This window comes from Oncorhynchus masou, unplaced genomic scaffold (genome assembly GCF_036934945.1).
Source record: "Oncorhynchus masou masou isolate Uvic2021 unplaced genomic scaffold, UVic_Omas_1.1 unplaced_scaffold_1216, whole genome shotgun sequence".
Taxonomy (NCBI): domain Eukaryota; kingdom Metazoa; phylum Chordata; class Actinopteri; order Salmoniformes; family Salmonidae; genus Oncorhynchus; species Oncorhynchus masou.
In genome coordinates, this window is record NW_027001954.1 from 1 (window position 1) to 14,586 (window position 14,586).

The window sequence follows — 14,586 nt, forward strand, 5'->3', positions numbered from 1 at the left end:
CATTTAGCCCACCAAAATCGGTGAAATTTCTTACAATGTATGAACTCTCATTACTGGTATTTTCTCTTCACAGGGACCTCAAGCACAGCCACAGATGTCTCGACAAGTACAACATCTACACCTGTTGCAACATCAACAACAAAAGGAATCACAACCACTACTTCCATCTCAGTCGGTTGGTGATATGTTATGCAACCTGCACATATTTCAGAGAATAGTACTTTAAAGGCACACACTAGTATTTCACCAGTACAGTTTAAGCACAATTTTCAATTGAAGCACCTTTCAAATAGTAATAGAGTGTCCTTTTTTTCCCAACTACCCCTGCAACAAATAGCTGTTCCTGTTACCACAGTACCTGGTTCTGCCATCACAATACCAACTGGAGAACCCGTCACTGTTCCTGTTACTGGTTATACAACTACAACCACATCTGTGGCCCCCTCAACTACTGTTTCAAGCACAGCACCAACATTGGCTATGACAACTACCAGCACAACTCCAACAACTACTTCTACTACTACGACAACAACTACCACAACGACTGCACATCTTGCAGTGGTTACATTACAAGTCACCATACAAGAGGTTTTTGTACCAGCTTTGAGTAATCCTCAAAGCACAGAATTTCAAACACTTGCGGTATCCTTTACTTCAGTGGTAAGTCCTGTGATCATATCTTTCTTGTATTTCTTTCTTTTGATTGTTACTGAGAATATGGTCGACGTACTGGGACAGAGTTACTTTTTTACCTCATATCAAGCTTAAATAAAGTGACAGAAATGTGTTTTTTTTTTGCATGTAGAACATTATTCATTCTATTCTATAGTCCATGAATGTTGTTTGTTCTTTTCTCAAACAGTGTGACGTGATCTATCAAGCAAAATATGGGATTCTTTTCATCCGGACGATTGTCATTTCATTCATGTAATATTCTATGCTATTCTATTCTACCTCTAAAGTAGCTTGATTCAATTTATGCGATAGCTTGAAAAAATACTTCTCAAAATACTCTTTTAAGCATTATATTGCTTTTAAAAACCTTCACCAGTCAACATTCTTGTCATCGGAATATTTTTTATGTTGATTCCATTGTGATGATATTGTTATTACCTTTGGTGCAAGCTGGACATGCATGACTGTCCACTTTCCAGTCAGCTTTTGATTTGACCCTTGACATCTGAAATTTGTGCCCTTTGCAGACCAGTGTTCCATTCTCGTATGGCAGCAGACACACAGGTGGAGCTGGAAGTGGTGTTCAATGACACCGCCATTGCAACTATCGCTAATGCAACTATGCCCAAGGACATTGACGTTAAAGATACACTGAAAGAGGCTGTGACCAATCCAAACTCTACCTTCAACCTCTCTGTGGTTCCAAACTCCATCACTATTATCAGTAAGTAAACCTATGAAATGGATTCACCAAAATTATCCGTTGACATACAGTGGGGTCCGGAATTATTGGATCCCTTGAAAAATAATAAGCAAAAAAGACGATGTAAAATAAATTACACAAATACTGACCTTTATTGTGTGATCAAAAACATTTACAAATGATATTATTTGATACTAATACAATTGCTCAGGGAAAGAGATTTTTTGACAAGTAATAAAGAAAGTCTCTAAAAGATATGATCCCCTGTTTTCAATACTCCATCACGCTCCCCTTGCAAGGAAAAAAACACTTAGACTTTTTCTAAAATGTTTTGAGACTGAAGAACACATTGGGAGGGATCTCGACCATTCCACAGAATCTTTCCAGATCCTAGTACCTTTTAGTCTGCGCTTATGGACTGCCTTCTTTTAATTCAAACCACAGGTTTTCAATGGGGTTCAAGTCCGGAGACTGATATGGCCATTGCAAAATATAGATTTTGTGGTCAATTAACTATTTCTTTTTGTATTTTGATGTGTTTTGTTATTGTTCTGCTGGAAGATTCACTTGTTGCCAAGTTAATGCCTTCTGGCAGAGGCAACCAGGTTTTTTGCTAAAATGTCCTGGTAAAGTTCATGACGCCATTCACCTTTAAAAGGATCTCAGGACCAGTGGAAGCAAAATAGCCCCATAACATCAAAGATCCAACATCAGAATTTACAGTAGGGATGAGATACCTTCTGGATATACATCGTTCTTTTGAAGGCCAAAGCCACCATTGATGTACGTGGCCAAAGTGCTCTATTGTCATGTCATCTGACCATAGGTACAAGTGCAAAAACAATAGATCTGTGACAAAAGGGCTGTGTATATAAAAACACTGAATTTACATAAATAGTTAAACGTCCAAATATTCAGTGATTCACACATTCGCAATACATTTGTGGAGCAATTTAGGCAAGACACCAACAAAGGTAGCTAAACTTCAATGTGACTGTTAACAGTACTCAAATGTGTCAAATAAGCTAATTAACACTTAAGGCCTTAAAAAGTGTTCATTAGCCCTAAAAACGATCAGCTCATATACTAAGCTTGCATTTCTGGCATTTTGTGTTCACAGGGACCCCAATTATAACCACAAATTTCACAACAAATACAGTGGCTCCTCCTATCATCATAACCGATATGAACACAATGACTGCCCCTACCACCACAACTGCTGTGACCGCAATGACCACGCCAACCACCACAAGCGCTCCATCCACCACAACCGTTGCAGCCACCATTACACTTACTACAGTGCCTGTGGAGTTCACTTCTAGAGAGACATTTACCTCCGACCTATCAAACTCATCCTCTCAGGCCTTTCAAACGCGAGCATCACTGATTAAAACACAGGTGAGCCTCCTGATTGAATGAGAACACAAATGTGTGAATGTCCCGATGAGAGGGGGGGATTACTGTAACATACACATTCAGACATCTGTTGACATGTGAATTGTTTGTCTAAACTTAACCAGTTTTTTCCTTGCAGCTTGAACCTTTCTATCAATCAGCTTTCACATCATTCAACAGTTTGACAGTGACCGAATTCAGGTGATTTGTTTGCATTCAATTGATCATGTTGATTTTAATGAATTCAATCTTACAGACAAAATACCATATGTGCATTTTACTTAACATTGTGATAAACATGATTATTATTCAAAATGTAGAAACAAATGATTAAAGATGCAGATGTTGACGATAATATCCTTGTGACTTTTGAAGGACGCGGCTCAGAAATGCCTGAAATGTCTTAGCACTGCTTTCTTACATCATCCAAAAAACATAGTTGCTGGAATATGAACTGTTGTAATGTCAACCCCGCGAACAAGAACCACACGTAAAACACACACCTTGCAACATTAAAAAAACGATGTTTTTCACTCATAGATTTTAGTCCTTTACTACTACAGATTTGTTATTGACATTTATCCCGGTACTTATTTAATATACACACACCAAACAACTGAAATATCTGATTTTATGAAAATGGAACAATCTTCATATGGTTCTGCATTGCAATGGTTCAATTGCCAGTCTTCTCTATGTAGCTTTAACATATTTCTCTCTCTTTCATTCATTCACAGAAATGGATCAATCATCAACACTATGAATTTAGCATTTAGATCTTCTGTCCTCAATTCCACGAAGATTCGGACCATTTTAATAAATTCTGCTCAGAAAATCACAGTTTTCAACATTGACACCACCACAATTAAGGTCAATGGCACAGGTAAATCCTTATCTGTTAAATGTATATTTTGCAATCCATTATCGAGAGGTTGACTGCTATATTATCTGACTATTTTCCTTTAACCTTTCTGGGACCGGGAGCAGTATTGAGTAGTTTGGATGAATGAGGTGCCCAATGTAAACTGCCTGTTACTAAGGCCCAGAAGCAAAACTGTGACAATAATGTCTGTGAGAATAACAGAACTGATATGGCAGGCAAAAACCTGAGGAAAATCCATCCAGGAAGTGGCATTCTTTTGAAATGAGTGTTTTTCCATTGAAAGCCTATCCACCATATAAACGGATGGGACCTAGATTGCAGTTCCTATGGCTTCCAGTAGATGTCAACAGTCTTTAGACACTGTTTCAGGCTTTTATTCTGAAAAAATTAGTAAGAATGACAACATTTTCTGAGTGGTCGCTGGAATGAACAAGAGCTTTTTGTGTACGCGACCGGCAGCACCCTCTGTTCTTTTTCCTTTGTATTGAATACGCTATTGTCCGTTTGAAATATTATGGATTATAAAGACAATAGACAACCTGAGGATTATTAAAAAACATTGTTTGACATGTTTCGACGAACTTTACCGGTACTATTTGGATCTATTCGTCTGCCTGTTGTGACCGCCTTTTGTGACTTTCGTGATTAATCTACTTGGCTGGAAAATGTTTGTATGCTTTTGTATGCGGGGTGCTGTCCTCAGATAATCGCATTGTGTGCTTTCGCCGTAAAGCCTTTTTGAAATCTGACACAGCAGCAGGATTAACAAGAAGTTAAGCTTTATTGTGATGTATTACAATTGGGATTTTATGAAAGTTAAATATTTATAATACTGTAGCTTGAATTTGGCACTCTGCCATTTCACCGGATGTTGTTGAGGTGTCCCGCTAGCGGAATCATATTGCAAGTACACAAAAGTACTTTTTCTACCTAGTCATATGGTCATATCATGGATCATTTATCTAATTGATTTAGAATTTTAGGATCCCTTTGGGTATAATTATTATACACAAATTATTTGATAAAATTATGAATCTGGCCATGACTTCTATTGCCCATAGAAACACATTGAGTAACACATTCATAAATGGCAAAAATACACTCAAAAACAAAATACTGAGGAGTAAGGTTTTGAAGTGTCATACGAGTTGGTAGCCCAAACGGTGCAAACGCTACAGAGAGAAGGTGGAACATCAGCATTACAGATTTCAGATGAGTCCTGTGGGGTCAAAACGTTCAGCTTTTCTCTGAGAAGACCACAATTCAGGATGTCTCATGGTCTGACAAACACTGCTGTAGCTCAGCCACCTTCCACCGCTAATGCGGAAGGCCAACATAAGCGGATGCAGTGGATTGGCACAAATCTCTAGTTTAAACTGATGGATTTTGATGAGGATTTTTTTATGATGTTACTTAGATCGATGAACGGCTGCCTCAGTAGACTCTTAAGGATTAATAATAAGAGATCATTTTCATTTTATTTCAGGTGGCCATACATCTGCTGTTCCTACTACAACTACTGAGGCTGGCACAACCATCACAAAACCAACTGGAAAACCTGCCACTGTTCCTGTGACTGGGCCTGCAACCACAACAACATTTGTGGCCCCCACAACTACAGTTTCAAGCACAGCATCAACATTAACCATGAAGACTACCAAGACAACCACTACCTTAACACCATCTACTACAACAACAACAACGCCAATAACAACCAAAACAACTGCACATCCTGTCGTGTTTACATTAAAACTCACAATTGAAGTTGTATATGTACCAGCATTGACCAACACTGAAAGCACAGAATTTCAAACACTTGCACTAACCATTACTTCAGAGGTAAGTCGTGTGATCATATATTCACTGTATTTCTTTGTTCGGATTGTTACTGAGAATATGGTCAGATAGAGTTCTTTATTTCCCTAATATCAAGCTTACTGTAAACAAAATTACAAATATATAATACAGAAGTGGTTGGTTTTTGTGTGTAGAACATTATTTAGACCTTTGTCCATTGATGTTGTCTCTTCTTTTATCAAACAGTGTGATGAGATCTACCAATCAAAATATGGGATCATTTTCATCCAGACGATCGTCATTGCATTCTTGTAATATTTTATGCTTTTACTATTCTATCTCCATAAATACTATGATTTAATGTCACTAATATCTTGGCAAGGTCCTTCTCAATGAGCCTTATTTTAAACCTTACATTACCTTTATACAGCTCCATCAATCAACATTCCTGTCATTATTATATGTTTCTGTTGCTGCCATTGTGGTGGTAGTTTAATATAACCTAAGGTGCAGGCTACACATTGCCTGACTAACCACTTTTCAGACACCTTTTAATCTGACCTCTGAACTTTGTGCCCTTTGTAGACCTGTGTCCCGACGTTCCCTTATGCCAGCAGAAATACAGGTGGAAATGGAAGTGGTATTCCAACAGATCTCCGCAGAATCTAGGATGAGTAATGACATTGAAAATACACTGAAAGAGGCTGTGACCAATCCAAACTCCAACTTCAATTTCTCTGTGTATCCGGACTCCATCACTGTTATTAGTAAGTAAACCTATACAATGGGTTTCCCAAAACTGTCCATTGATGTGCATGAATATGCTAGCTAGCAACTCAAATGAATGAATAGGCAGGTGCATCTTAAATCTGGTAAGCCTATGGCAATAGAATATCAGTTTAATTAAGAAATGCATCCTTTCCCTGATTATTCCTATCGCCTGTTCTGTAGTAACATGCTTGCATAGCTTGACTGGTTCCTCGGCTTACGTCAAATTAAGTTGTTGCTCGATAGAATTTCCAGAAGTGCATTTCATACCGTAGGTTTCAGTTCTTTAAAAAAATATACATACACTGGAAAGCAATACTATAAATGCCTGGTGAAGGGTTACCTTCTCAAGAACCTGTTGTTTCATATAATATACATTAAACATTACAATCTGTTGCGTTCCTTAAACCTATGATTGCATTTAGGATAATATTCTAATTTGAGCGGCAAGTATATTGCACCAAATAAGAGACAATCCTGGAGAGACATTACATTTTAACTTCAAATGTTGCTAAAAAGGTTTTGATATTAAAATGTCGAATTCAAGTTTGCATTTTGTGTTCACAGGGGTCCCAAATACATCCACAGGTGCCACCACAATTACAATGGCTAGTCCTGTCATCACAACCGTTGTCCCAGCTGCTGCAACCACTACAACTGCTGCTGCCACCACAACCTCTGTGGCTACAAATACACTCACTACAGTGTCTGTGGAGTTCACGTCCAAAGGAGAGACATTTATCTCCGACCTATCAACCTCATCCTCTCAGGCCTTTCAAACTCGAGCATCACTGATTAAAACACAGGTGAGCCTCCTGAAGGAAGGAGAAGAACACAAATGTGGGAAGGACATGATGAGAGGGGTAGAATACAGTAATAAACACCTTTCAGTTGACTCTTATTATGATTGCTAAATACTGCAAAATGTAAAGACTTTCCCCCCAATCCCCCCTTCCCCAAAACACGTGCAAATATTTGACTATAAATTGCGCCTTATGCTAATAAGGCTAATATTATACACTACAGAGCAATTTACTTGAGGTTCATATTCTTATATTTTATTATTTCTTATTGTTATTGCATTGTCGAGAAGGAACCTGCAAGTACGCATTTGGTTGGACGGTGTATACCATGTGTATCTCCAACATACGACTAGTATGTATGGAATACCGTGTGGTTCAGTGGTCTAAGGCACTGCATCTCAGTGCTTGAGTTGTCACTACAGACCCTGGTTCGATTCCATGCTGTATCACAACCGGACTTGATTGGGTGTCCCATAGGGCGGCGCACAATTGGCCCAGCGTAGTCTGGGTTAGGGTTTGGCCGGGTAGGCCATCATTGTAAATAAGAATTTGTTCTTAACTGACTTGCTTAGTTAAATAAAGGTTAAAAAAAATGTACTTTAAACTTTACATGTTTTTTGCTTTTCAGCTTGAACCTTTCTATCGATCAGCTTTCACCTCTTTCAACAGTTTGACAGTAATAAAATTCAGGTGATTTGTTTGCATTCAATTGATTATGTTGATTTTAATTAATTGAATTCTACAGCCAAAGAACCGTATACAGATTTCATGAAAATGTATATAAACATGCTACATCATTAAACAAGAGGAAGAAATTCCTTTTTAAAATAAATAAATATTTCATTATGAAAATATATTGTAGTTCTGCATTGCAAGGCTCAACTGTCATTAAAACAATCTCTCATTTGTTCGCAGAAATGGATCAATCATTAACACCATGAATTTAGCATTTAGCTCCTCCGCTGTGCCAAATTCCAAGGAAATTGGCACCGTGTTGATAAAGGCTGCACAAAACATCACAGCTTTCAACATCAACCCCACGTCAGTTACTGTCAGTGGTGAAGGTAAAAAAATATTGTCCATGCTTTATGGTAAATTCATATTTTGTATGCCATTATCTAGAGGGTCTATATGGCGAAAACAAGGTTATTGTAGCAGTAACATTATTTGCATTTATTATGGATCCCCATCAGCAGCTACTCTTCCTGGTGTCCAGCAAAATTAAGGCAGTTCATACAATTTTAAAAACATTACAATACATTCACAGATTTCACAACACACTGTGTGTCCTCAGGCCCCTACTCCAACACTACCACATATCTACAGTACTAAATCCATGTGTATGTGTGTGTAAATATTTAACAGTAAATATGTACAGGCCTTATTCACAATAATCATGTTACAGGTTGGCAAATACATATTTCCCTTTCATGTTCACTTTCCCTCTCTTTATCTATGCAGTTGTGACCTCAAGTGGAATAAGCAGCAAGACCAGTCTCTTCACTGCTTCCTGTCTGGTGGTGTTGTCGCTGCTGCTGTCAAGCTAGTCTCAGCAGCAAGCAGCAGTATGAAATATCTTCACTTTGAAAATGTATTTACCTCATGTCCCCCACTCCCATCATATATAATGGCAACCTATTTAATCAGTATTTGTTAACCTAAGTTGATTCTCATTATAGCTATAGTTATTATAATCATCATTCAAATTGAAATAAACCTATTCTAATCAATTGGAGCTTATTGCTGTGGTACATTTACTTTGTCTTACATTACATTGAAAAGTTTATTTTCCAACAAAATGAGGATTAGCAGATTATTATATAATGTCTTAAAAAATTTAGAAGTGCATCCCAGTCATTTTGTACTCATTTGTACTCATCAGTGGCAGGAAATATATTTAAATTTAAGAGTTGACGTTCTTCCATGATCAGATATTCTTTGGTTGTTCTGCATATTGTACATTATGCGTTTTATAAATGTCTAATGATGTCACATGCACAGTGGCAATTTTATCATGTAAATTATGGTGGGGCAAAAAACATTTTTTTTAGATAGCTGCCAGCAAACCCACTATACAACACAACACTAAACAATACATGAATTGCACTGTAACAGTGACAAACGGTGCCCACACACTGTTAGGGCATAACTTTCCAAACAGCAGAGTCCCAACAGCAGTCCCAACAGCTTAACACTTCTACACCTGGCTATCAGCGGAGCCTTGTCTGGCAGCGAAACAGTTCATTCAGCCTCATTTAGTGCCTTTCAAAAACAAATTGCTGATATGGCTGACTTGCTTAAACAAATGTGGTTTCTACTGACAATTGAGATGTACAAACTATGGCATAAGGGGACGACGAGTGGATAAGAGGCAATCCATCATTTTGATTATGACACGAATGAGAGCGCTAGGACGGACGTAGTCAATGTAACAATTTGTTCAGCACTTTTGAAATGTACAGTAACAGAATTCAGAACATGGGCCGTTCTTACAGTATTCTTCCTGCACACCAAGTCAGAACCGTAGGATAAATAGCAGGGGTATATGAGCAGATAATGAAAGCTCTGGCAATATTAAATGATTACCTTTCTCTAAAACAGGTTATAGGCTACATGTTAACCACCAAGTCAGGAAGAGTAGGCAAAATTAGAAGGGGAAACTGGACCAAATTATCAGGGTGAGGCACATGAGCTACTAACAACTTACTACACAACATACATGTAGTATTATTTTCTTAGCTACAGAATACATATCTCCCTGGCATAACCTAGTGTTTAGAGCATTGGGCCAGTAACCGGAAGGTTGCTGGATCAAATCCCCAAGCTGAGAAGCTTGGAGATTTGTTGTTCTGCCCCTGAGCAAGGCAGTTAACCCACTGTTCCCCTGGCACCATGGATGTCGATTAAGGCAGCACCCCGCAACACTTTAATTCAGAGGGGTTGGGTTAAATACAGAAGACTTTCAGTTGAATACATTGACTAGGTATCCTCCTTTCCCCATATTACATAATTTATGCAGCAGCATACAATACATTTTTGGACTCACCTTGTTGTGCTGTGCTCACTTGAACAGGAAGGTGACGCAGCAGTCCTTTGTGGGAAAACATTTTCATCAAACTTTGTCATCAAAGTCTTGCATTCTCTGGATTTATGGTGCTTTCAAGACAACTGGGAACTCTGAAAAAAACAAGGTTGAATCATGATGATGTCAGTGATCTTCATGTCGGAGCTCTAGAAAGAGGCTTGAGATAACGACATGGAATTCAGAGTTGCATGACCGTTGAAAATGTATTCTTCCAGTCTGAGCTCGTTTTTTCAGAGTTCCCAGTTGTCTTGAACTCTCTGAAATCAGATTTCCCAGTTCTGAGTTTTCTGTTGTTTTGAGCGAGGCAGAAGTCACGCTGGATTGACAGCATGGCCAATTTTGAATGTTTATCCATTTAAGCTTGGAAAAGAGACCCTTAAACCCACACACCTACTCCACTAAGTAGCAGGCTAGTAATTGCTTTGCAATACTTGCAGTTAGCCACCGATTCCTTCCAAACCACTTACTGTTGAATTTGCGATTTGCAACCTATTGTGTAATGTTCGTGTCCAATGGCCGATAAGCCCCGATATAGTTTTTCTATAATTGCACTGCCCCACGGGTCCTTCATCATGGGTCGCCACTGCACATGCATACAAGTGAATGATTCAAAATGCAAGCCCAGATCTCCCCTCAGACCTTTTTTTAAACATTACTTAAAAAACATATTAAACCTATGCAACATTAAACAATTAAAAACAATTCTGTAGCAATCAGGTTTGTGCAGTAGGCATTATCACTGCATATTGGCTATGATTCAATTTGCCCTGGCAATGTTGTTGCATCTGATGGTCAGTCTGAAGGGAGGGAGGAAGCGGAGCAGCAGTAGTGAGGCTGCCTCTCAGCCAACTCACTCTCCGTCCGCTTTCCCTCTAGTGATGAGCAATCCTGGCTCTTTTCAATGAGCCCGCACATTCGGCTCAGCTTACCAAAAAGAGATGTCTCTTTTGGCACCCAAACAGCTCTTTAAGTCAAACATTTTGCAACAGTTTGACTATGATTGTTGTTAAAGCAATTCAAATTAAATTATTAAATGAAGTCATACTCTACCTTAACTACAATGTATTTACAAATGCATTGGAATGCTATTAAACATGTACAAGTATAACATTTTCATGTATATAAACAAAGTGCATATAAATCTAACCATTCAACAATAATACAATCTGAACAGCATAATAGAATATTGCACCATATCAAATAAAAATAAATAATAATTTGCAAAACTGCAGCAGGCTGACAAATGTAAATAAATGTAAAAAAAGGATGCTATTACACATGTGCATTGAAAGTATACCTGGGGCTGTCCCTCCCTGCTGCTGAGGTTATTCTTTGAAGAGCCTCATCAATCGCATTGGCATCACTGAAGGCTAACTTCTTAAATCTGGGGTCAAGTGCAACGGTTTCTGATAGCACGTATTTATATTCCATTCTGTGGAACTTTCTGTCTATTGATGAACATAGGGTGTCCATCAACTCTGTCACTTGTCCTGTGGTTACATTTGCTTCCCCTGGCGGCTGGCTGTGATTCGCTGCAGACCCTTACACAGGAGTATAATTTTTGAGGCTGTCAAATAGCTGAAAAGAGAGAACATTACCTATTAGTTCAGGTTCATGTTTGTCTACTGATACTACATTCTCATCTACTGCTCATATACATACAGTTGAAGTCGAAACTTTACATACACCTTAGCCAAATACATTTAAACTCAGTTTTTCACAATTCCTGACATTTAATTATTGTATAAATTACCTGTTTTAGGTCAGTTAGGATCACCACTTCATTTCAATAGTGGAATGTTAGAATAATAGTAGAGAGAACTAGAGAGAACAATTTATTTCAGCTTTTATTTCTTTCATCACATTCCTAGTGGGTCAGAAGTTTACATACACTCAATTAGTATTTGGTAGCATTGCCTTGAATTTTTTTTAACTTGGGTCAAACGTTTGGGTAGCCTTCCACAAGCTTCCCACAATAAGTTGGGTGAATTTTGGCCCATTCCTCCTGACAGAGCTGGTGTAACTGAGTCAGGTTTCTAGGCCTCCTTGCTCACGCACGCTTTTACAGTTCTGACCACAAATGTTCTATAGGATTGAGGTCAGGGCTTGGCCACTCCATGATGGCCACTCCAATACCTTGACTTTCTTGTCCTTAAGCCGTTTTGCCACAACTTTGGAAGTATGCTTGGGGACATTGTCCATTTGGAAGACCCATTTGCACCCAAGCTTTAACTTCCTGACTGATGTCTTGATATGTTGCTTCAATATTTCCACATCATTTTCCTCCCTCATGAAGCCATCTATTTTGTGAAGTGCACCAGTCCCTCCTGCAGCAAAGCACCCCCACAACATGATGCTGCCACCACCGTGCTTCATGGTTCGGATAGTGTTCTTCAGCTTGCAAGCCTCCCCGTTTTTCCTCTTCACAAGGTCCTTTGCTGTTGTTCTGGGATTGATTTGCCCTTTTCACACCAAAGTACGTTCATCTCTAGGAGACAGAACACATCTCCTTCCTGAGCGGTATGACGGCTGCGTGGTCCCATGGTGTTTATACTTGCGTACTATAGTTTGTACAGATGAACGTGGTACCTTCAGGTGTTTGGAAATTGCTCCCAAGGATGAACCAGACTTGTGGAGGTCTACAGTTTTTTTTCTGAAGTCTTGGCTGATTTCTTATGATTATCCCATGATGTCAAGCAAAGAGGCACTGAGTTTGAAGGAAGGCATTGAAATACATCCACAGGTACACCTCCAGTTGACTCAAATGATGTCAACTACCCTATCAGAAGCTTCTAAAGCCATGACAAAATGTATGGAATTTTCCAAGCTGTTTAAAGGCACAGTCAACTTAGTGTATGTAAACTTCTGACTCACTGGAATTGTGATACAGTGAATTATAAGTGAAATAATCTGTCTGTAAACAATTGTTAGAAAAATTACTTGTGTCATGCACAAAGTAAATTTCCTAAACGACTTGCCAAAACTTGTTTGTTAACAAGACATTTGTGGAGTTGTTGAAAAACGAGTTTTAATGACTCCAACCTAAGTGTATGTAAACTTCCGACTTCAACTGTATGTCATACTGGATGAAATAATGATGTAGTACTAACTGCTTATTGTACCTCTCTCCACTGATATCCACAGTGACCTGCTCAAAGGGTTCCAGGACTCTGCACACCTCCTTCACCACCTCCCATTCCTCTTGGGGCAGAGCATCAACAGGTGCATTGACAATGGCCAGGGTAGAGTTGATGGCATTCTTTGACTCAAGAAACCGCTTCAACATATAAAATGTTGAATTACACCTTGTAGTGCAGTCTTGTTTAGGCCTCAGCTCAGGCATCCCCATCTGATGTTGTGTAGACTTTAGTTTTTCAGCACCTACTGTGCTCCTGTGGAAGTATTCCACAGCTGCTTTCACTTTGTCCACAGTGGGCTTCATCACCTTCAGAGCGTCTCGTACAATCAGGTTGATTGTGCGGGCAAGACATGGATGATGGATCCATTTAAAAATGTTCATGGCTTTGGTTAACACAACACAACAGACCACTTGCCATTCTCTGGCCACTCTCACAGTTCCTCTACCAAGTTCTCTGAGGTGTGTCTGTCGCTGAACTCAAAGCAGTCCAGAAGACAGCTAGACATCGAAAAATGTCTTCAATGAAGTGACATGTGGCCAACATGTAAGAAGTGGTTACCCTTGATGTCCAGCAGTCAGTGGTAAGGCAAACTGCAGTAGCTTTTTGGACTCTTTCCGGCACTGAAGCCTGTGTGCTCTTGTACAGTTGTGGAATAAGTGATTTTGAAAGGGTTTTACTGCTTGGAATTGTGTACATTGGATTTAGACTATTGCTATTTCTAAAACCTCTGTCCTCCACCATCGAAATTGGCTGGGTATTTGTGGCAATAATTTCAGGCAATGCAATATCAATCTGGCCTTGTTTTGCTACAGACATAGAAGTTTGGCATAAACTGGTCCATAGAAGACTGCGTTGCTGTGGGTCGCGGAGTAGGCCTACTTGACTGATTGGCTCCACCACTATCACTAGCAGGCCCGCTAGTTTCTCGAAGCTCCGCTACAGCTAGCTTCACAGTTGGGGTTGCATATGTCGGTGTAGGTTGTGCGTAGAACCAGCTTTATATGAGATTTTGTTTCGGCAAATTCTACACTGTGCTCTAACATTGTCTACAGCTGTCCTTCCTCTCTGTCCTCGCCTACTAAGTGTGTGAATGTGAGTGAGTTGGCTCGGCCCTCTCTCACGCATCTTTGGTTCATTGGTTGACACTGCGTGTCTGATTGACAGGAACAACAGGTGAGGATGTTCGTCTGAGCGGACAGTCAGAACGAATGTGTGCGCTTGAGCATTTAGGCCTATATTATTACATTTATTTTTTCGTTCTTTGAATTAGTTAATTCTATTAATTTAAATATTTTGATTATTCATATATTCATTTTCAAAATATTTTTTTTAAATAG

At 39.1% G+C, this 14,586-nt stretch overlaps 1 protein-coding gene across 1 annotated transcript; it reads left to right on the top strand.

Annotated features, from left to right (window-relative positions):
* The first annotated feature begins 79 nt into the window (after positions 1-79).
* LOC135529951 (mucin-5AC-like) lies at positions 80-8,735 on the top strand. The gene is made up of 14 exons (XM_064958353.1): positions 80-175; positions 338-660; positions 863-927; positions 1,203-1,399; positions 2,499-2,776; positions 2,913-2,974; positions 3,511-3,656; positions 5,143-5,495; positions 5,700-5,764; positions 6,039-6,220; positions 6,789-7,027; positions 7,653-7,714; positions 7,940-8,088; positions 8,486-8,735. Exons 2-14 carry the CDS (start codon positions 481-483, stop codon positions 8,569-8,571), a joined length of 2,064 nt encoding a protein of 687 aa, XP_064814425.1. The 5' UTR covers positions 80-175; positions 338-480; the 3' UTR covers positions 8,572-8,735.
* The last annotated feature ends 5,851 nt before the right edge of the window (positions 8,736-14,586 follow it).